A 22,685-nucleotide genomic window follows, 5' to 3' on the forward strand; every position below is an offset into this window, starting at 1 on the left:
TATAATGACAGACAAATAAACTAAAACCCTTCATTACATCCACTATTGGAGCTGGTATATAAGAGTTTTCAAATTAAAGTAACCGGAAGAAAGATAATAAAGGTCGAACTGGAAGGAATTAAATGACTCGCCTGTTCACATGAATGATATTGATATGTTTGTTTTTCTACTTTTGAATGACACAAAAAAGAAATACACTACATGTATAGAAATGGATTTAGCTATGTCCAGGAAAATGCTTACACAAACCTGTGTATGTGCAGTAGTTCCATGTTTATAACAAAAAGAAGTTTACTTTTGGGGCCTTAAACACTGATCATTCTTTAATTTCTTCTAAATCTAAAGTAATTGCATTGAAGCAAAGAGTGCTTTAATTTATTGCATTTGTTTTATCTTTCAAAGACGTTAAATAGTTAAGTTAAGTAATACAGGTTATCATAAGTATTTAATATGAAGAAAGTCAGAACAGGCAAATACAAGAATTTTAATTGTAATTTTCTCCTCATTTTCTATTATAAAGTATTTGAATCGTTAAGTAATTCAAATGATTCTTTGTTTTTTTCTGGATTACGGTGCATCGCCACATCAGGCCCACTTGGTTATGCTAGATTCACTTATCATTTGACGTATCTGGTAGAAGATAGTGTGCAAAGTGTCACGATATTTAACAAACGATTTGACTCGTTCAGTCATGGCAAGTAAACAAACCCGATCTTAATTCATACATTAGTGTTATTGTACTCAAACGTATGTTGATAGTGTCACATGATTTGGGTTTTATCTGTTCTTTAATTTTGGGCTTAATGTCTTTCTTTACACAAGAGATTGTTTCATCTTATCTATACTCAGAATGCTAATTATAGGGTATTACAAATATGTAGTAGTTATTTTAAGTACCTGTAAAATCTTTAGACGATGAAAAGAAAGTGTGTAAAACGGTATCAACCTTCTATGTCTAATTGTATCTACAACAATATGTGATATTTGGAGAAAGTTTAAACACAATCTGTAAGGTCATGCAGTTGGCGCATATAAGAGTTCAAGTTTGTACATGAGACTGGATAAAAGCCTAATCACAGAAAAATATAGCATCATATTTACTAATTGCTCCTTACTGAGAAGCAATTTGCGAAACTCTTTATCTTTGAATATAATCGATTCTGTATAAGATTTTAAATAATGTGACAAATGATGGATTCATCATGCGAGTATTCAGTTGAACAATTATTTGCATTGTAGATCACAATACACAAATGTAATTGTAAAGGATAAGTCCAATGCAAAGTTGAATAGCTATTATGAATCATTTATCGACATAGAGACAATTTGCTGAACTAAACTATAAAAAATGGCTATGTGACAGAAATATTTCTTGACGTAAGACATTCTCTTAAATATTTGATGGAGTTAATAAGAATAAATGTATACTTTCTTTACTTAAATATGGTTTACACATCGATGTTTTACTTCCAAAGGTGTTTATGATGAGGAGAAAAAGTTATACTTTATCAGCGTTTTGATATTGAAATGTATTTTCATACAAGTGAAATGCAGTGAAGAACCTAACGAAAAGAAGCGATATTTTAGAATTGAAATAACGGAAATTCCATATTAGAAGTCATGAGGATGTAAACCCATTGATGAGTCATGTTTTAGTTAAGAGTCGTGTGAATGAATGATGTAGGTCAAGACAAGCTATTAACAGCTTTCACTTCATAACGTTATTTTGGTAAGCATGCGATTCGTGATATTACAAAGACGAAAGCAGAAAGAAGGGGTCAATAATATAAAATAACAATAATTGAATATAATGAAACACTAATGTTTAAGTAAACTAGACAAAGAAGCAAAGAACAAGAAAGGGTGTATGTGATTGTTTGTCTTTAAGGAAGAGTAGTAAAGCTGCAGTTGGCAGGTTTGATTTTCTCATTTGGATTCAATTTTGTAGGAGTTTTCGGCTGTAAAATTCAATTGATTTCCATTGGTTCACCAGGGGTTTAACTTAATATTTAGCAGCTGTCAAAACGTGATATTAGTTGATAACAAAGGGGAAAATATACAAAGGTCTTTACGACATTTGGTAATTGGTAATTTTGTAGGGCTTTAAGTTTCTACAACTAATTATTTTGGCAACAGTGCATGTATGTTGCAAAGCTGCTTTAAATTTCAAACGTCTTGATAATGGAACGGAATCAAAAACTTTTAATTCAACAGTTTATGGCAACCATCGCCTTGCCTGCATGCCTAAACTCCCGTACTCCGTTTGCTGAGACCGCATACCCAAATAAGAACATGGACAGAGGAATTCGTGCCTAGCAGACATAATTATACGGAAACCCAGGAACTATCTTCTAAGTAGAGTCACCCAGTATTCTATATTTTTATCCAGAAGATTCCAAACATACACCAACAGGGCAACCTAGAAATTATTCATATGGAAATACATTGCTACTCGAGAATCCTTTGATATATATATATATATATATATATATATATATATATATATATATATATATATATATATATATATATATATATATATATATATAAGTTGATACGTAACTGACAAATATTCACCAAAGAAAATATTCTAGAATGTATAATAATATTATTCCGCCATTTATAATTTGACCTCAAAGTATTATGCATCCTCCTGTAGAATATAGGGATAGCACTTTCCGCTCTGACGTAATGTTTGAATTTAATATTGTTCAAATCAGGTTATGCACTACCTGTGTTGTACCTTTTTATCACCCAGTCAACGAATCAATATTGATTACAGCAAATACCTGAGATAACCTTGATTCGGTGAAGCCATTTCATATAGACGGAGGAAAAATGATTACACTGTTAGACTTTACAAACAATTGTTGTCTGTATGATTCATTGAGGTGGATATAAAGCGATTAGGTAAGAGTTGTGTTTAATACATTCTGGTCTAAACGTTGTGTGGCATACTCTCTCTCTCTCTCCCTCTCTCTCGCTCGCTCGTTCTCGCTCTCGCTCTCTCTCGCTCTCTCTCTCTCTCTGTCTCATATTACCAGTTTCGAGCATGATACAACATTCGGTGTGTAAATACATGTAAAGGAGATGCATTGAACGTTGTATGTATAAAAGTCATACGCTAGTGGGCTTGGCGATGTACAATAGTCCTATGTGTCCCTGACATCTCGTACTAGGCAAGTAATCAAGGCCTAGTACAAGAGTCATAGTAGTCAGCATGTTTGACTTCCTGCAGAACAGGTGCGAGTTCGAATCCTGACACTATATCAGCTGGTGTTTGCCAGCATGGTGTGTCTTTGAGTCAAGCACTTTACTTCAATTGTCACTTTACCTTAACTGCCACGGCACTAAACAACCTGCTGAAGTTCCTGTTCTGTATAACACTCTTCCAAACACTAACACCAAGATAAAATCCCCGCACCAGTTAATTCTCATATTGCGTATGGAAACGAGTCAAAATATGCAGATTCAATTTAAATATGATGTCCCGAAATACCCCAATTAGCTGTTTTCTCATTCCAATAAATTAATTTATAAAGCACAAGTAGCAATGGCGGTGCTCTGTTTTTGTATAGATAAAAGCCACAAAGCATGGGTAATAAGATTATAATTAGTTAATGTATTCATATTTGGTATCAAAATAGCCCCGTTATATAAGGATATTAGTACTTTATATTTGGTTGTTTATTAAAAGACTTCGTACAATGGTTTGGCAATGGTAAGGATTGAATGCACGAAAGACGAATGATGTTCTGAGAAAGTACTTTTAATCTGAAAAATAAAATGCAGAGTTGGTTATTCTCATGTTTACTTTCCTTTCCAAAGAGTACATGCATTCTAGATATTGTTTTATACAAATATCATTTTATTGTGGAAAGTAAACATATTCCCTTCAAAAAGAATACATGAACTGTTTCATTATACTGTACACTTTTCTTATAGCCACAATAGATAATGTAAAGAAACTGCAAAAAGGATTTGTGTTTTAGACGAGCTGTGTACCCACATCAAGTGTCCTTTGCCCCTGTTTGCCTACTCACCATGTATTGTTATTACCTATGATATTGATTTATGTCTCTTAGTTTCCCAGTAGATAATACGTTCAACGAAGAGAATCTTAGCAATAGGATCTTCACTCCTTTAGATAAATTTCATCTACTGTCAAGTACAGTAGCTGTTACCATATAATATCTTACAACCTCTACTTGACTATATTTAATGGCACTAAATGTATATCATTAGGGCAAACCTGTCAATGTAAATTTGGGTATTATGTCCTTATATTTCACCGTTTAGTCCCTGCTAGCCTAATATGCAATGTTTATCAAAAGGACATGATGATTCCAATGAAACGGTTAACTAAAGAGGTCCATTACAGCTTTAAGGAATCAGGGACCAATATGTTCACATGCGTGCACAAAGAGGTATGGTTACTCTCTGATAAATTATATTTAAGTAAGTTATCATTTCAGTGTTATGGTTCCTGACTTTGTTTCTAGGTTATCCTTTCATTGAAGCAGCATAATAGTATTAATTATAGATTTTATAATTATACTTATTTACATGACATACTACAAAGAAACTGAATGTTGTAATCATCGTTTTAATATGAATGAAAATGAGCATAATAAAAGTACGCTTCGATCTGGTGATTCATTGTTTTTACACGTGCTATTGAATTGAATTCTCATGTTTTTTGAGACACAGTTGGTTTAGGACGTAGAAGAGAATGTAGCTTTCAGAGGGTTTGTATGAGTGTCCGATTTTCGTTGATCAAAACTACTTTACAGAGAATTACTGAAATTAATTATAATAATACCAAGGTTATCGCATAACCCTCTTTTCGATTAATCAGTACCCACAACTTAGATTGACAGGTGTTATGAGTAAAGAAATCAAACATGAATCTACTGACCTTTTTCACATGCCGGATAATGTGTTGTGATTTCATTAGGATTAAATTATTACTAAATTACTTCAAACAGTGATGTGTACTAGAATAATCGCGTTCCGATACAAATATAAACAGTTATTACCTAAAAGCAAATTTAGCCAGGACCGGACTTATAGTTCCTGCAATATTCCATCTGCATTCATTCAACTAAATAGAAAACGAACATATTTCCATTACATCTAGCACTATACGAGTATCTGGACCTATTGAACCACAGTAATCATCTTCATTTCTGAGCTTTTTTATGGAAATATATTTGTACAGATGTCTTGTTGCAAAAGTAATGCTTAATTTGCTTTGATAAATTCACACGTTTTTTTTTCTGGCATATAGACATCATTGCATTGATTTAAATGGCAATAGAAAATGGATAATATAATTTGTGCTCAGTTCTACCGGTTGTCTCATCATCACGTTATAACTGTGAAAACATTATTACTTATCACCAAAGCTGATGTTGTGAAGTCACTATATTATTTAGGTATGTAGTCAGTGATTTAAGGTAATAGGTCAATGGTTGTGGTGGCTATTTTAGATTATATTACATTCGATGAGTTTGTGCTAAGCAAGGTAAAAGTATGATCAAGAATATGTAATTGATATCAGTTTAAGTTCACATTACTTGTATGGAGCATACCGTTTCACATTTCCGGAAATTCTATTTGAGATACAGTCTGCAAATTAGTATTAATTTTAGATTTCTTTTATAATTAACTTATCGGTATCAAAATGATTTTTTTTCAGGTGAGGAGTCGACCATGTCGATGGCTGGAAATCGATGTATTTCCTCGCCGACTGATGTAAAACATAAATTCCATGTCACATTTGATCCCCAAACAGGGACCTTTATTGTAAGTTTGGATATATTTACAAAATACTCATTCAGCTACTAAATGACCTTAAATTGCTTATAATAAACATAGTTTTCTTGTTCTTATGTACATTAGGAAAATTATACATAACTTCTTTGTTCGAAAACCTAGTTAATTCCGATTTTATGTTTAAACTATTATTGTGTCGTAATGTGGTTGGCAAATATTTGGCGTTTTGAAAATTAACTCTAGAGATTACTTCATATTATATATACATTTATCACACACAGACTGGCGCTATCCAGGAATTCTTGTTGATCTCTGCGTATCGCTATTTTTAGATGTATACAATTTTGGAAACTTGTGATATTAACCACACATTCATATTCTGATTGAAAACCTTAATCTTTCATCGCATATTTTCCTGGTTCAGCTGCAACGAGATTTTGGTTATGTTTTTGTTGCTTTTTCTTTAAAAGAAAGCAAATAAACTAACGATTGTTTGTTCGTTCCGATTGCACCGTTTCCCAGCAGTACACGATAGTACCTTGTTAGTTGTTAAGATGGTGATATTTCAACTCAAATGAATTTCTTAGAAATCATCAAGCTAAATAAAAGAATTAAGACTTGGAGGGGGAAAGCGGAATTAGTGATAATGCTCCAACCATTGTATCAAGTTTCTGAATTCGCAAAATAGCTCGTATTTTTTATCTTTTGATCAAACTTTTTTACCATGGTAGTCACGTTTACGGTAACACCTAGTCTAACAAATGGAAATTAGTATTCGCACCCTATAGGTGTTCTAGAAGCGAAATGTACATATATTGATGTGTGGCATTTAACGAATAAATTAAACATTTCCAATTTAAACCGGACAAGCTATGCTTACGTGCATTTGGAATACGTAATGTAAATTCCACATTAAAGAAATTAAAATTTATCCATTAGGACCACACAGCATATTTTTATTTTACAGGGTCTGCCAGAGGCATGGTTCAATCGGTTGATTTCCGATAATTCCCTGTCCATCAGGAATGATCTGGATGTTAACAAGTCTTCAGGTACGTAGAATAAGGCATCAATGTCAAATTTCTTTCAAATGTGAAACCGGATAAATGTAACCAATCTTAATTATAGTAAGTTTTTAAACACATATTGACTAAACATTAGGTCACCGCCCGCGTCTGAGGGGATGGGTGGATAGGTAGTGGAAAATGTTTGGACAATTCAGTATAGACAATGAGTCACCGCCCATATTCAATATGAAGGGTGGATAGGAATGGAACTGGGATGGAAAAGGGATAATATAATAAATAGCTTTTCGGCTTGCCATACGTCATAATAGGGTGCAACTACTAAAACTTATAAGGGCTATGTTCCGATCCTCTTGTAATCTCCTTGTGTTGTATGATAACATTAGGATGATCAGTCTAGAGTCTTTGACTTCGATTTCTAAATTTGCAGAGATAAAACCTTCCAGATACATGCAAGATACTGCACTTCCGGAGATCCCATATATTATGGAAGAAACCAGTATGGTGATGAATTACGGGAAATGAAGTCTCAATATATTTTAGATGCATGCTGAAATGAAATTGTTTGCCCATATAGACAGACATATCTACCTTTGGACCTGGTTATTATTTTCATATGATGAGACAAAATGTGTTAAAGGTTATGGAACCAATGCGTTTCCTAGCGTTTGGAGTAAGTACTGTGTGGGATGAAAGGAAACAACTACAAGAACAAAACCCACACAATGCATTGTCTAGAAGACACAAAACGTACTATAATAAACTTCAATAAGAATGTACTACATTTAACAAAGATTGATGATAACATGCAGAAACTTTCATATTTCAAGGGAGAAACGACATTGCAATGAAGATAGCAACTCTAACTAGTGAGTGCAAAATATAAGTATAAATTGAACGAAAACAAATCGGACAATGAATTAATATAGAACGCGTTTCACGCCTCCTAATATATAACTAATTAAAGAAAATTATTGTCAGAGAATTTTCTCGCACGGACATTTCTAAGTACAGTTAATGCTGGAAAAGTAATTGTTTTGCAAACGAGACATATATATGAAACATGCAATAACAATAATAATAATAAGAAGAAGAAGAATATAAAACAGGATGATGTTATTGAAGCACAAATGTTAAAGTTATACGAACAATAAGTGTGACTGTTTTGTGCTCCATTAACGAAAAAGGGTGCAGTTGGCTTTACATCCAAAAAGAATACAGAGACTGATCCTATTCAAAAAGTCCAGTGATTATGATCGCCTTAATGTATAGCAATTGGTCACGGCTGGTCTCTAATAGGAAATTCAAAAGTCCCCTTGGGAGCGTATTTTACTGGTACACATATTCTAATCGCTTTGCACAATTTTAAATACCATCAGAAAGTTAAAATTTAACAACCTTACAGTCCATTGTCGCATCGCCTATTCTTAACTCTGATATATGTGGTAAGAGTCTTCTTCGATAACTTAAGCTTAACATGTATTTGAAATAAATGTTGTAACACCGACAGAAAAAAAGAATGTTTTATTCTTATGTCGTGTATTATACAAACTGCATCAAAAGAAAATTTGTCCCTACAACTATATTTCCTGTCCAGTAGATGGAAACATTTAGCGGAACATGAAGTAAATAAATACCTAAGTATCAATGTAAGACATATACGTGATCAAAACCTACTGAGAGAATATCGTTACAAATCGCACGCAGGCTGTTGAATGTTAATCCCGCTCAATAGGTTGTATACCCGCTCTTCTACTGTAATTTGCACGAGCTTTCACTAATTATGTGGTCAAAAGGTCCGGTTCCAGTACAGGATGCAGATTTTGTCAGCATGCAAGGTTTATGTGTATGTCATTTACGGCTGAAAACTGACATGTCCCAAATTCGTAATTTTGAATATTCAGTGGTGCTCACATGACCTATTTTTTTCTCACTGTAGGCAGAAAGAATCCAAAAGCACCAAAACTACAAATTTCTTCTCCGTTCAGTGTGAGGCACATCTTCCATCTTAGACCGGATTCTGCAATAGGGGAGCTTACTGTAAGTCTGGAACTATTATAACCTGTAGCACTGATGTTTCAATGTGATATCATTTCAGTAGAAATCATAGTTCCTTGTGGAACGAACGCGTTGTAGTCCTTTCTGTTTGAAGAGTCTCTCTTTATGTATCCACATCCAGGTAAACACCTTACTAATATAATGAGAAAACAACTTTATTAAGCAGTTATCTTGTTCAGAGGGAACATTAGCCTTTAATCTGTATAGGAAATCCGAATGATTTGAGGCATTAAACACTGATGTTTTCTGCTGATGTATTTTACTTGTCCGATGATAATTTAGGAGCAAAGCTCTAATACCCATGTAGCGGATATAAGTAGCCGGTATTCCCAATCATTTGTCTGCCAGTCTTTGTGTAACTAACGTAAATAAGAATGTCATATGTTGTGAGAAAATAGTACGAAATTTGTAATTTATTGTTTATCACTTTCTGTATATATGTATATATATATATATATATATATATATATATATATATATATATATATATATATATATATATATATATATATATATATAACGAGAGAGAGAGAGAGAGAGAGAGACAAACATGCAGAAACCACATTGATTTATATTTCCATCGAGGAGACAGACTCGTGGTTTGACTAATACTGTAATTCCGTATTTGATTAGTCTAGCCAGGTCTCGCTGATTGCAATAACATAAGCGTTGTCCAACGTATTTGCTAGTCGACAGTGTTATGGTAAATTCTTTGACCGTTAAAGTGAGAAATGAGATACCTCCAAGCAAATTAGGGAAGATGTGTGGATCCAAATTAGCTTTGAACAGTAAATTAAAGATTGGAAATTTAACATTGTTAAGAAAAAATAATATGTAATTGTATGTTTTACTTTTTGCGATAAGAAAGGATGATTTGTGAGGTACTTTTGGGCACGGCAAAGTATTCAAAACTCACATATATATTCTACCCACTCATTCTTACAGGGTACAAATATGCCATGGAAGAATCTATTTAACAGTTCAATTATTCCTTTCACCCACCTGAGTGAACACGGAGATACTGTGTTAGGTGCATTGCGTGGCCACGATGTATTAGTGGAAAGAGAATATAACGCCCAGATTCCCACAAATATCAGATTTCCAGGTACACATGTGCTGTAGTGTTTTTTTCATTTGGAGCTCCTCCTTTTCTTGAATTAGTTCATGTAACTGGCTTGATGCTTTGTCAATACAATAATTTTAGAGTCCATCTTTTTCTTTAGAAGAATAACATGAAACAACAATATCGATATATTTGACATATTGCTATTGAGATGTATATTCTATCTTCAAAATTGCAGAAATATTATGGTCCACGTTTTCCTTCTTATAACCACGCTTTCTATACTTTTCCTACCAATTTCGACTGATTCTATGTCTACACTGAACTAAGTTCCTTAATATAAACTAAATAAGTGATTTTACTAGCACGTTTAGATCACCTCTAAAGATCACACAATCACTGTTGAAGGCAATTATACAGTTTTTGATTTGTTAGTAAATACTGTGAATATTATTGGCGAGATCGTTAATGTACAATTTAGCGTTGTTATTTAATTACTGTACTACCACTCTGGTCACTAGTGGTTATATGTATGGTGAATTCATAATTATTATTTAGTGAAAAGCGACTCGACTCAGCTTAGTTGAATAAAGTTAGAAACACTTAAATTACAAAATTCTCTATAATATTCTTTAACTAAAACATTAATTTGGAATTATAGAGAATGTAGTCAAGTACATCTTTGGATTATATTATTGTGATACACCAAAAGAGTGTTAACAAATCGCAACATTCCAGTCCATTGAGATTAGCACATTCGAGACTACATACATAGTAGCACCATCAATATTGTAATTTATTTTCAACACCACTTTAATTCAAATTGAACATCATACATTTAAACATGTGATAGAACTTTTAGGATAATTTGGGATTTATTTCACAATACTTAAAATTATTTGTATATTTTCACGTTTGTATTCTAGGCAAATAAATTATTTGTTAAATGTTACAAAAGGTGTTGGATTTCACTCTTTTCTGTTACTTAGTTTAAGACAATAGAGTCGTAACGCTAGCAAAAAAAGAGGGAATCAAGCACTAGGCATACAAAGGAAGCATGTAGTTACCAAGAAATAAAATTGTACTACGATTCTCTCACAGTTTAATATAGTAGGCATTCTCTCATCCAATATTGTAATGATCGTGTTCTTGTCATATTGTACGCACATTTGATCAAGATATGAGTAGAATGTTCATGAAATGTCGCATATTCTACGCCAGCTACAACAAATTATCATTTGCATATAAATTACATATGCATACACACCATATACAGTCTAGACATAGTAATACTTACTTAATTTATGTGGTTGTATTTTGTTTCTGCTTGCCTTTTATGCAGTTTGTTACAATTAAATATCACATAAATCCGAAGCATTTATCGTTAACACATTTATATGACTGTACCAGCGATACTGGTCTGTTTCGTCCTGCTGCAATCCAACTCTGAATATTTTTTTAGTGAAACCACTTTTTGAACACAGCTTAACTTGAGCAGTAATTTTAACCAGTTAAACAAAGACAGTTTTTATTATCTCTAGTACATTGCGTTATTTGTAGTACATTGCGTTATCTGTAGTGCATTGCGCTTTTCAGTACCATTTATGGTCCCATCTAGAAGTTGTCACTTGAAGACTACCGTTCCGAACAGACTTGAGCACCAGTTGATCACGTCCGGATCTGCAGCTGGGAACATGAGATCAGATACTGATCATACTGAGGCAGTGTACATCCACAAGCAGCTGGCAGTTTTAGCTGAATCTGTTGGCATTATAATATCTCCTACTGTATGTGGTACTGGATTTCGTGTTGGTGTCAATTATGTAATGACTGCGAAGCATGTTGTGGATCAAATTATAAAAGAAAGTAAGTTTTTGTGGAGTAACATGCATCCATTGCTATAAAACGGTAGGCCTAAACATTATATTTAATGACACTAACTTTACATATCTATAACAAATAGTAGCCTCTACCTCTAAAGGAAATCTGCCGGCAGTTCATACATACAAATACAAATCTGTTTGTAAACTTTATTGGTCACTTTGATGCAAGCTGATTGTAAATATTGTGCTTGCGATTCATATATATATATATATATATATATATATATATATATATATATATATATATATATATATACGTTTTGAAAAGCCAATGATCAGTGACCAAGTGATTTGCCCTGCCTATTACTTTACTTTACATCTTGAGCACTTGTACATCTCGAGCACTCAGAAACTTACACTCAATCACTAGCGTGTCCAGACAGATGTCGGATTCAACGGACTGTGTAACTCTTGGTGAATACCATGGAGGTTAAACCTTCTCTAATAACCTTTAAAAGAGTACATTAACCTTATTTGCCAGAAGACATTCACAATTAATAGTCAATGCTGCTTAATATATATTATACTTATATCCCAATTTATACATAAATAATATATATTATACTTATATCCCAATTTATACTTAAATTATTACATTTACCACCTGTATTACAGGTTATGCACATTTACAAATATTTGTGTGCCATTAACCTGGACATTCTTCTCCAGCAACTTCGCAGATAATAGAAGATTCTTCAGCTTCAAAACCTGTATCAGAAGATAACGAAACTTGAGCATAGGTCCCCTCGTCGTTAGTAGATATTATACGATACGTCTCGACTCAGTCTTGCAGGCTTCGACTGAAGATGTTTTACACTAACTGTCCTTCTATTCTCCTTAGAGCACCCGTCGGGTTGATTACATAATAAAAATGAAAAATCTACTTTCAAAATCACTTCCAAAGACTAGCAAGACTACTAACATTCTGGACTGCTTATATTATTAGTTACGAGGCACAAGCAGCTATTTATTTTCGCAAAGACGCATTCCCTCCTACTTCAGTCGGTGCCTATTTAAAGACCACACTCCAGTTTTCCATTTAAATAACAACATAACAACATTGAAATCTAGTTCGAAATATTTCATAGGTGGCTGGATGATGTACATGGGAAGGTAACCGTCGCTGTGTCCAAGAACTCCACAATGATGACATATTCCAAACGGAAGGTGGAACCAAGTCATAGAACCTTCTGCGTTCTTGTTTTGCATTTTCTAAAGTTGTATCTTCAACGACCAATTGGTCATATTCATAAATTCATTAGCGGACTCTTTGTCTAGGACGTAGCAACAAATACAAATGCAATGGATTCCTCATCCCTCGGTGTTCTCTCAAATATGTATCCAATGGTAGAACTATTTATGACAACGTGGAATCCGAAATTCCCAACCTTTGTCTCATCATTTCTGCATCTAAAGCCTGGGTCGTAGGCTCTTCCGATTGCATACGTTTACCCTACAATCCATTTGATTCTGAAGGAGATACTGAAAGATAGAGAATCGGAGTGTCACCTCATCGTTATTGCTCCTCTTAAACTGGAAAAATCGTGGATCAACGACTTAGTCACTCTCGTAACATAAATCTCAATGAAACTCGAGTTATTCTATCATCGGATAAAGAAAATGACTGCATGCGTTTTATCCCAACACAGACGTGCTGAACCTCCATGTCTGGATCATATTAAGAACATATTCAGGAATAAACAATTCTTATAAATAGTGGTGGAATAATCACTGAAGCGAGATCACCATCCTCTTTCAAATCTTATGAAAGCAAATGGACAATCGTAACGCAATAGTGTGTACAATAACACATTATACCATTCTGGCATCAATATCTCAAATAGTTTCCTACTACGTCTCTTGAATAAGAAAGCATTGGTACCAATCACAATTAATGAATACCGTTCCAGAATCACTGATACACTGTGTCATCAGGGAAGAGAGAACATTAGACAAAACAAAAATCTCTCCGATTTGTTTCCAAGTTTTATTACATATCTCCAATAGCGTTGGCTCTTTGCCCATAGTAGAATCTATCGTGGTTACTCCGCTGACTGCTTAAGGGACCATTTGAACCGCATCCAACAGCCTTATTGGTTTGTTTCCTCACTCCATTTGCAAACGACAGGCAGAATGAAAGAAATATATTTGTTAGTGAACCCGGCTAAGATGAGTCAGTAGTATCCATTACGCTGCAATAAACAAGCTTCTTTTCCTGGAGAATCAGACTTTTGTAATGCAATGCCTTTTTGCTCTGAATACTTCATCTCAAGGTCGTCTACATGACTCCGTGCGAGCGTTGAGGTAGTGCTTAAAAAGGACCAAGGCGATGTTTCGAGGACGATCTTGCCTTCTCTAACCCACACAGAGGGAAAGGACGAATTATATTTTCTCTTTTACACTTTACTCTCGGCTCACACGTTAGGGCAGCCGCCTCAAATATAGCATCTGAGTGAAAATGTTCTTTGTTAACTTTCGTGCCTTCTCTAGCGTTAATGTTTTATTTATATCAACCTTCAAGGGCTCAGCTCAATTTTACGGCATATATAGCCGTGGCGCGACAGGTTACCATGCAGGGTCGTTCGACAGCTTGATAAGCACTCGGCTTCACGACTTATGCTTGAGTTACGAAGGGGAAAGATTCTCTCTTTCGAAGCCGCTCCCCGACAGATGAAGTCTGTTCAACAGTCGGGTTCTCAAAAAGCAGTCTCACATACATAGGGGATTGCATATAGTCTCTCATGGATAGAGAGATAAACCGCCATCTTTACCTAGTCACCTAAGATATTAATATCAGGTAAAGTATTAGAAGAAGAAACTTACATCTTCCCAGACGATCCACAATCACATCCAAATATAAATCGACCCTTCCTTCTACCTAACTACCACCTAGGTATACAGATAATATTTAGCCTTTAAGCTAAAATGTTTTAGCCTGTGATGGCTGGATTAAAAGGGTATGCGTATTTCAGCTAAGGTAACATAATCGGGTAAGTATTATTGCAGAAACCTATTATGGTAGACACATTACAGCTTGCAAAGGAACTTTGAGCAATGGAATGGAGAAGATCTTGCAAACATAAAATAGATAGCAAGTCTGGATCCTTTAAATCTTCACGACTCCATGTCTACAATTGTATCTTGTACATGTCATAATCAGAACTAATAAACATATCTCGAGACATATTTTCATTTCTTTGCCTTTAAATATAACCTCTCCTTATAATGCACATATTCACGTTTTGATGGCTTAAATGTACAAACATGTCCCTTGTCAGTAAATCAAAAATTAAATATTGCTTTAAAAATGTCATTATATACCATACTGAGGGAAACCATTTCAGTCGTTCGTGACAGATTTCGTTCACGAACTCTTAAAACCATATATGTTATAATATGTTATAACATGAACGTGGATCGTAATTCCTTCTGAAAAAAAAAATATTTTATGCGGGGCATGCACGACATAAGTATCAATTTTACGAAGGCATTGATGTTATTGTTATTAGCTGAGGCATCATGGTTACGTTTCGGAATTGACCTTAATTTTACTGTCACTGTTGTGTGTACAGCTATGAAAACTTAATTGGTGTTTTCATCATATAAGGTACTGCTCGTCAAAGGCAAAAGGAAGTTAATGTTGTCTGGTGTTTACATTAATTTTCGGCATTAAGCCCATTTGTTTCTGCCAATGTTAACTGTGTAGTTAAAACATTTAAAGAAGGATTCATGTTGAGGAATTGTATTCCCTACAGGCGAAGATGGTCTCAGTGACCTCCATCCATTGTTAAGTTACTTTGCATGTCTGTTTGTTGTGCCATGGGTGAGCAAGCGAGAAAAATGGCGTTAAACCCCACAACAACAACAAATCAGTAGTATATTTACTTATTGTTAAGAACGATTGTTCTTCCGTTAGAGCTGCACCTCCCTCCTTGTAGACCTCTTCTGGGGTTGAGCCGGCGCCAGGAGCTTTGCCGCTAGAGAGCAGACGTATCGTTTTCTGGGTCTGAAACGGGGTTGGTTGGTCAACAAATGATTCGTTGACTGGCACTTAGGGCAAACGTTCAATGGCTTCATCACTGATGGATGTTGGTATGTTCAGGACGCAGCTGAGGTGTTTATCCCACCTTTCAAAAATCTTCTCTTTGTAAGTGATCATATTGTAACCATCCTCACCGAGGAGTGGTGATGATTCTGATAACGAAAGGCCCTTTCAGCACGTTGCAGACGTTCTTTCGATCATGATTTTGGATTACATCAGCTTTGTTACTCAGCCAAAAGTCCTGAATTTGCCGCATATTGTGTTTAACAATCATACGGATGGTATTGACGTCATCGCATCTTTCTTTGCGGGTAGAATTTTGGATTATGTAGGTACGCTTTATGAAAGCGATGCTTTGCAGCCCACAATCTGCTTGATATAACATTCTAATACAAACCGGTCCTTGTGCTTTCTGGAGGTTAGCCCTGTGATCTATGTAGAGGTGTTATAAACCAGTTCTCTAAGGTCGCCCAGTCTGACTCCACATTCTCAGTGTCTCGATGGGTGCATTGAAGACCCAAAATGCTAACACATTACTGTTTTAAGTTGGCGTTCTTGAGCCGTTTTTCTTTTAATATATTCTTGCCTTGCGGGCGTATCGGGTTTTGGATAAGGTAGCTTAATTTGGAGGATACAAGGTGGTAGGCAGTACAACATTTTACGCGCCACATGGACTTAGTCACCCGTACATATTGTCTGTCCCTCCTACTGACAAACATGTAGTCGATGAGATGCCAGTGTTTAGATCGGCGATGCACCCATGACGTACAGCTGCAGGTTAATAGGCGGCAGAGGGTGTTGGTGATGAGTAGTTCATGCCCTGTGCAGGTCTGAAGCAACTGAAAACCACTGTTGTGCCATACTTTCCAATGACCCCTTTTTGTGAAATGTTTTCAGAGCCTACTCTCGTGCTGAGATCACCAACGTAGATGAGCTTGTCATATTTGGGGTTATAAAAGTACGTAGTTCTTTATAGAATTTGTCGTTTACTTCTTCCGGGTTGGTCATGTTGGAGCTTAGGCACTGATAATCGCGACATGCCTTCTTTCATCAGTTGCTAGAGTTCATGTGGCAGAAATAGACGATCCCACAGTAATTCAACGACAGTTCTACTATACACCTTTATAAGAGCAAAGGAAATCATAATCACAATCGACTCACATCACACCTTGATCAAGGACTACTACCAGAGTGCCAGTGCTGATTCCAGAAGTTAGCGCGAGACCATCGAGATGTCGTTTTCTGCTAGGCGCTTTCAAGAGAAATGCCATTAGGATACTGTTGACCATTTCTCCACCAATATCAAGCTGACCAAGTTTTTCGACACTGTTTAGTAGAGAGGGTCCGTGGAACATCATGACCATGGAAATTTATCACTATAGTACTGCTAGAGTTCTGGACAATGGTAAAACGTCTAAGCCCTTCTGTGTCTCGAAAGAAGTGAAGCAAGGCTGTGCACTAGCGACAGTTTCATGTTCTCCGCCGTGCTCACTGATGCCTTGAACTATGGTGAGGTGGAGTCGGTATCAGAGACCAAACTAATGGCATATTTTTCAGCCTCAGGAGGGAAGTTTCAATCAAAAGCCAAGGTCACAACAGACAGTTTCAGAGATTTAATGTTTTCTGATTACTGGTCCCTAAACGCTGACACTTAAGCTATCATGCGAAACATAGTTGATAATTTCTCTGCATGCTTACACAAGATTTGGCTTTACCGTCAACATAAAGAAGATTGAAATAATGTATTAGCCATCCCCATGGAAACCGTATGTTGAGCCGAACATCACAACTAACGTCAATAATCTGAGCGCGGTGCGCGGTGAGCGAAGTAAATGCCATGATTGCAAAGGCCATCACAGCCTTCGGCAGAGTGCACGCGACTGTCTGAAACAGAACAAGCATTAGTCTACATACAAAGCTGAATGTGTACAAGATGATAATATGCTAGTATACCCCTTCGAGACCTGGACAGTGTACCAGCGCCATGCATAAGATGCTGTACCACTTCCACACAACTTGAGTCAGCCATACACTGGATGACTAAAGTGTTTCTCCTCCTTTAAACAGACGAACATATATAAAATACACTGTGAAAGCGTCCAATCAGGTATGAAGCTTTTATGACTCTGCGATAAAAAGGGTGTAGGTTCGAATGCTGCCATCATTGTTGCCTGACGTGGCTGCTGTGGTCTTCGCCCGGCAAACTATTCTAGCCTATTTGCCTCAGCAAGATAAACTATTCATGTGCAGATGTACCGTGAAACATGCATAAAATAGAAGTATCCAGTGGCGTCGGAACTAATGAATATTAATAATGCTGCAAAATATCAGCAAAGTCTATGTGAAGACTTTATATTATAATTACTATCAGCTATTTAATGTTTGTTAAATACTATTAATAGTTTTATGAAAATTTTCGGGTATAATTTATTTCATTATACTAATATTACCTACCTTTACAGTGCTAGGATAGATGGAACCTCAAATTTCTTCATGATAGTACATAACGCAATACGATTTTTCACATTACTTTCAATACTACTCATCATTAATGCTAAATGTTGTCCTAAACGTCATTATAGCATGTGCTAATACATAATAATATAATAATATTATTCAATAATATAGAAATCTCTATCAAAGACCGAAAATTACGTTAATGCAGACAGAAGTATTAGTTTTTACATTACCATAGACAATTTTCTAGAAAATCGTGGTATTTTCCAATTTATTAAATAACCTGATGCCTAAATTATCTTGCTTTTAATAATACTGCTGATGTCAGATTAATGTATTGGTAATGTTGGAATTAATCTTATTTCACTATTAAATATTCAAGCAAAATTTTCAATTCCAACATGACCAATAGTACTGGTATATGAAGTTGTACGTCTATCATTAATCTTGCTCCTAACAATCCTAGAAATTAGCAAAGCTCCAAACCAATATCCAAATAACAATAATAATAATAATAATAATAATAATAATAATAATAATAATAATAATTTCCCTTTTAGCACCAGTAGTATTGACACAAAGAACCCAGCACTCTGAAGAACTTCGTTTGAGAAATACAGATGTATACATCGATTTTGCACACGAACGGAATGGTCAGCATGGTGATGGGAACCACAGGTTCAATTTTGAACCTGATATAATATACGCAAATGATTCTCTTGATACTGTCGTTCTAAAGCTCAAACCAGATGCCAAGATGTACCCTCCACCCTTTATAAATTTTTCACCTTTATCAGAGAAGACTCACCAAGGCTACCTCATTGGTCATCCAAGAGCAGATATCAAAAGGACGGATAGGTTCAAACGTGTTACGCTGACACCCCATCATATAAATGCTGCCAAAATATGGAGCTTGAATCAAGCTGGTGTCGATGGCTTTTTTGGTATTGATGATCCAGGGCGTGTTCTCTTACACTGCTCATTTGGAAAAGGTGCATCAGGAGCTCCAGGGTTTTGGATATGTCCAAATGATGGTCAAGCTTATGTTGTGATGATGCTAGTACGTGGTTTTCCGGACTGGTACTACGATGACAAACATCCAGCGGCAACAAAAGTAGGAGTCCCGTCAAATCATCTCGTAGAGCAAGGTGTACCTATGGAATCAATCTACAAAGATATGAAGGACAATTCTTATCATCTTTGGCAGGAAATATTTTGCTTCGTTTAAATATTTCTTGCGCAGAAAATAAAGAGATGAAAATTATAACTCTCAGAATCCCAACGTAGCGTACACAAAACTGTTCTCTTATTTATTCTAATCGAACAAGATAACTTTCCAGCTAGGTCCAACTTTGGTCACCTCTTCAGCTTGTACAAAAATGGAAGAACATATGATTGAATTGGGAGCTTCTTTCTGTTAACGTATACAAATATGTTCATTTTTATGTTCAAATCTAATATGAGGAATAAGTTCATATCCGAGCTACCTTAAATAGGTTAATGCCTGCTTTCTCTCCCACATTTGCAGTATTGCTGTTGTCATATTATTCATTAGTTGGGATTATGTCAGATTGAGATTGTCATGTCCTTAGAAGTTGTTTTCTCACCAGAGTTTGGTGAAACCTTGTATTTGTTCTTGTATGATCTTGTTGAGTTTAATAATCAATAATGAAATGATCTTGAACCTGTTTGTCCACGACTGTCTCTACATTTTGCATGGATATTTATAAATATTTTGGATTGAATTTGATATAGCAGCAACTAACAAAACACCTCAAAAAAACTAATTTTAAAACAGTGACATTGTATCTGATCGGATAAATTGTCATGCCTAAAGTTTACCAATTATTTGCAGAGAGACCTATATTTTTAAAATGTTATCAAGTACTATTATGAGTGACTTACAAGTCCATGACTGAGAGTAGTCGGAGTGTAACGTAACTCTTGCAATATCGTATTCTTTGTGTAAATCAAATGTGAAGTGATAGAATAGCTTTAAATGTATTTTACAGTCGACCTTCTATCCAACTAGTTCAAAGACCTAAACCCATGTGATAAAGAAACATTTATATCTAGCTAATTGAATAAAACGGTTTGTTGCCTGCACAAATATTTGCTATGCAATTGATGATTGATAGCAGTAGTGGGATTAATTGGTCGAGTTTGTCACTTAAGGCGAATGGTATAGAAACTAATATGTTATATGTAATCTCTTGAATGGACTATTTTATAAACAGCATACTGACCTTCTTAAATTAATTTCGCAATAGTTCGAAGACTTAAATAAGATGGTATCTCTAATAATATATGTATATTTAGAAGGTGGACAATAATAAAGGAGAATATGATTTTAGAAATTGTGAAAATTACATATGATTAAATTAGTGCAGTCTATTTACAGAGAATATGCACGGTTAAAGTTCTCAGAATGCTCTGTTTCTTTTCTCTAACAAAAACATGTTAAAACTGTGAATGGTTTACCAAGATATGAAAGAGAACATTTAGTGAAATTATACAAGCGTTTGCAGTAAGGAAAGCTATTGCAGCATGCCGTTTGTAAACAAAAATGTTGTGGATTATTAAAAAACAAAGTTAATGGCAAACATATGCAAGCTTGTTGTGATCTTGAAGTAATGTTAATTCTTTTAGACAAAAAGGACAATAATGTAATTAAGCGTTTTAATTTGTGTCATCAAGAACACATTCAAGTCTGTCATGTACGAAGGTTCTTTGTTTTATCCAAACGCAAACTGTTGGATAGCAAGGCATGTTTAGTTTGTAATGTTAATAACCTTTCCACCTGCTTTCCCTACAATTTCGTAATCAAAAGTCATTAAAAGGTTATTTCTTTTGTTCTGATTTAACTTTCAGTATCTCTCCTTTTGCAGCTACAGGTGTTACGTTGTTTTCCTCTAACATATTTTTTTAAAATTTAGTTTCTACCATTTTAGCAAAGACAAATCAAAACCTTGCTTTCTTTCACGGAACCTTTTTGACGGAATTGTATTTCTATGCCATCACACAAACATATATTCCCTAATGCCTAAATTTGTTGCATTAGTGGCTATCTTATTTGATCTTTATTTCATAAACCTAAGAAAGTTATAAAAACTAAATACAAACTAAGTGACACTAAATACAAACTAAGTTAAATGAATTGCCTTCAAATTTGATCATTCGATCTGCAAGGTTATATAAGTATAGGCACAAAATACAAACTTGGTTAAATTAGCTGCCTTCTGATTTGATCCTTAGATCCTCATGGTTATAACTGACTAACAATGAATACTAACACGGTTGCATTAGGTGCTTTCTTGTTTCATCTAATACGTTCATCTGAAACAATGAATTAGGTCTAAAGTAAGCACTAATAAGTGTTTCTAACAATTTTTCTACTTTATTACCATAATATATCGCAATTACTTACCATTGTTAAATTCTGGATAGATAATTGTAACGTAGTCAAAGACGTAGTTTTCTACGGTTTCTCTCAAATATACCACAAACAATGTTTTCTCGCAAAATGTTTAACACCATAAAATATCATGCCATGATGTTAATTTAAATTCATAGCTATTTATATATTCGATACAAAATGTTGTGTTATTCTGAAAAGCTCCACAAGAGTGTCTTGTTGTTTTAACCTATAGGTAATGCAGCTATGCACCCCATATCGATAGTTTTGATGTTAAATATTCTTAAATACCTACCGAAATCATCCATGAAAAATATCGGATCTACAATGAACGGACGATGTGTGTTTTGATCTCGGTGTTTTATATTAGCGAAATTGTAAATTAACTTAAATAACCCAATGCCACTGCAAATGTTTGTTTTATATTTGCCTCAAAGATTTAGCTCATTTTATAGTAGCAATATGTAATATCAAACATAGTGGTTGTGTTTAATTCCGTTAGCAATTTAAGAGAAACTAATATTAACTTATTTCAGGTCATAATTTCTTAATTGTATTACCTTTATTCATTTCTCAAAGCTTAAATACAGTTTCAAATGGACTCATTTATTATTTTTCTACTTTTGGTTTTGCAGTTATCTGAACTGATTATATTACATTTAACGCATTGTTCACCTCAAAATTCATGTTTCTTTCTCGTAAAAATATTGTTATTACACTCTTTGTTGTCATTTACTTTATTTAAAACAATATTCATATAACCTGATTGTTGCCCATATTCATCTGCGCATTTGTAGATATGCCTCTGTTTCGTTTTCATTAGATGGATAGCTTGTTGGTACTACTTTATAACTATTCCCGTACAAACTATTATCATGTGTACTTCTCAGATCGATCTATATAAATGTGTAGTCTGTCCATTTTCTGATTTTGTACTGCATCAAATAAACAATTTTGCTACTTA

General features: G+C 34.7%; 1 protein-coding gene across 3 annotated transcripts in view; it reads left to right on the top strand.

Moving 5' to 3' along the window:
• LOC149799383 (serine protease FAM111A-like) overlaps positions 1 to 22,685 on the top strand; it is a 49,945-nt gene extending 27,260 nt beyond the window's left edge. For 2 of the 3 annotated variants that reach the window (XM_089958721.1, XM_089958722.1), the window contains 6 exons: positions 5,702 to 5,808; positions 6,746 to 6,830; positions 8,743 to 8,843; positions 9,807 to 9,966; positions 11,521 to 11,790; positions 18,867 to 22,685. In XM_089958721.1, coding sequence (XP_089814847.1) covers positions 5,716 to 5,808; positions 6,746 to 6,830; positions 8,743 to 8,843; positions 9,807 to 9,966; positions 11,521 to 11,790; positions 18,867 to 19,534 — 1,377 coding nt within the window. In that variant the 5' untranslated portion in view covers positions 5,702 to 5,715 and the 3' untranslated portion in view covers positions 19,535 to 22,685. Of the gene's footprint in view, positions 1 to 2,756; positions 2,911 to 5,701; positions 5,809 to 6,745; positions 6,831 to 8,742; positions 8,844 to 9,806; positions 9,967 to 11,520; positions 11,791 to 18,866 lie in introns of those variants that run through there. The other variant, XM_089958720.1, reaches the window with a different exon arrangement.

This window comes from Sinohyriopsis cumingii, chromosome 5 (genome assembly GCF_028554795.1).
Source record: "Sinohyriopsis cumingii isolate HCF-2022 chromosome 5, ASM2855479v2, whole genome shotgun sequence".
In the NCBI taxonomy this organism is placed as follows: Eukaryota; Metazoa; Mollusca; class Bivalvia; order Unionida; family Unionidae; genus Sinohyriopsis; species Sinohyriopsis cumingii.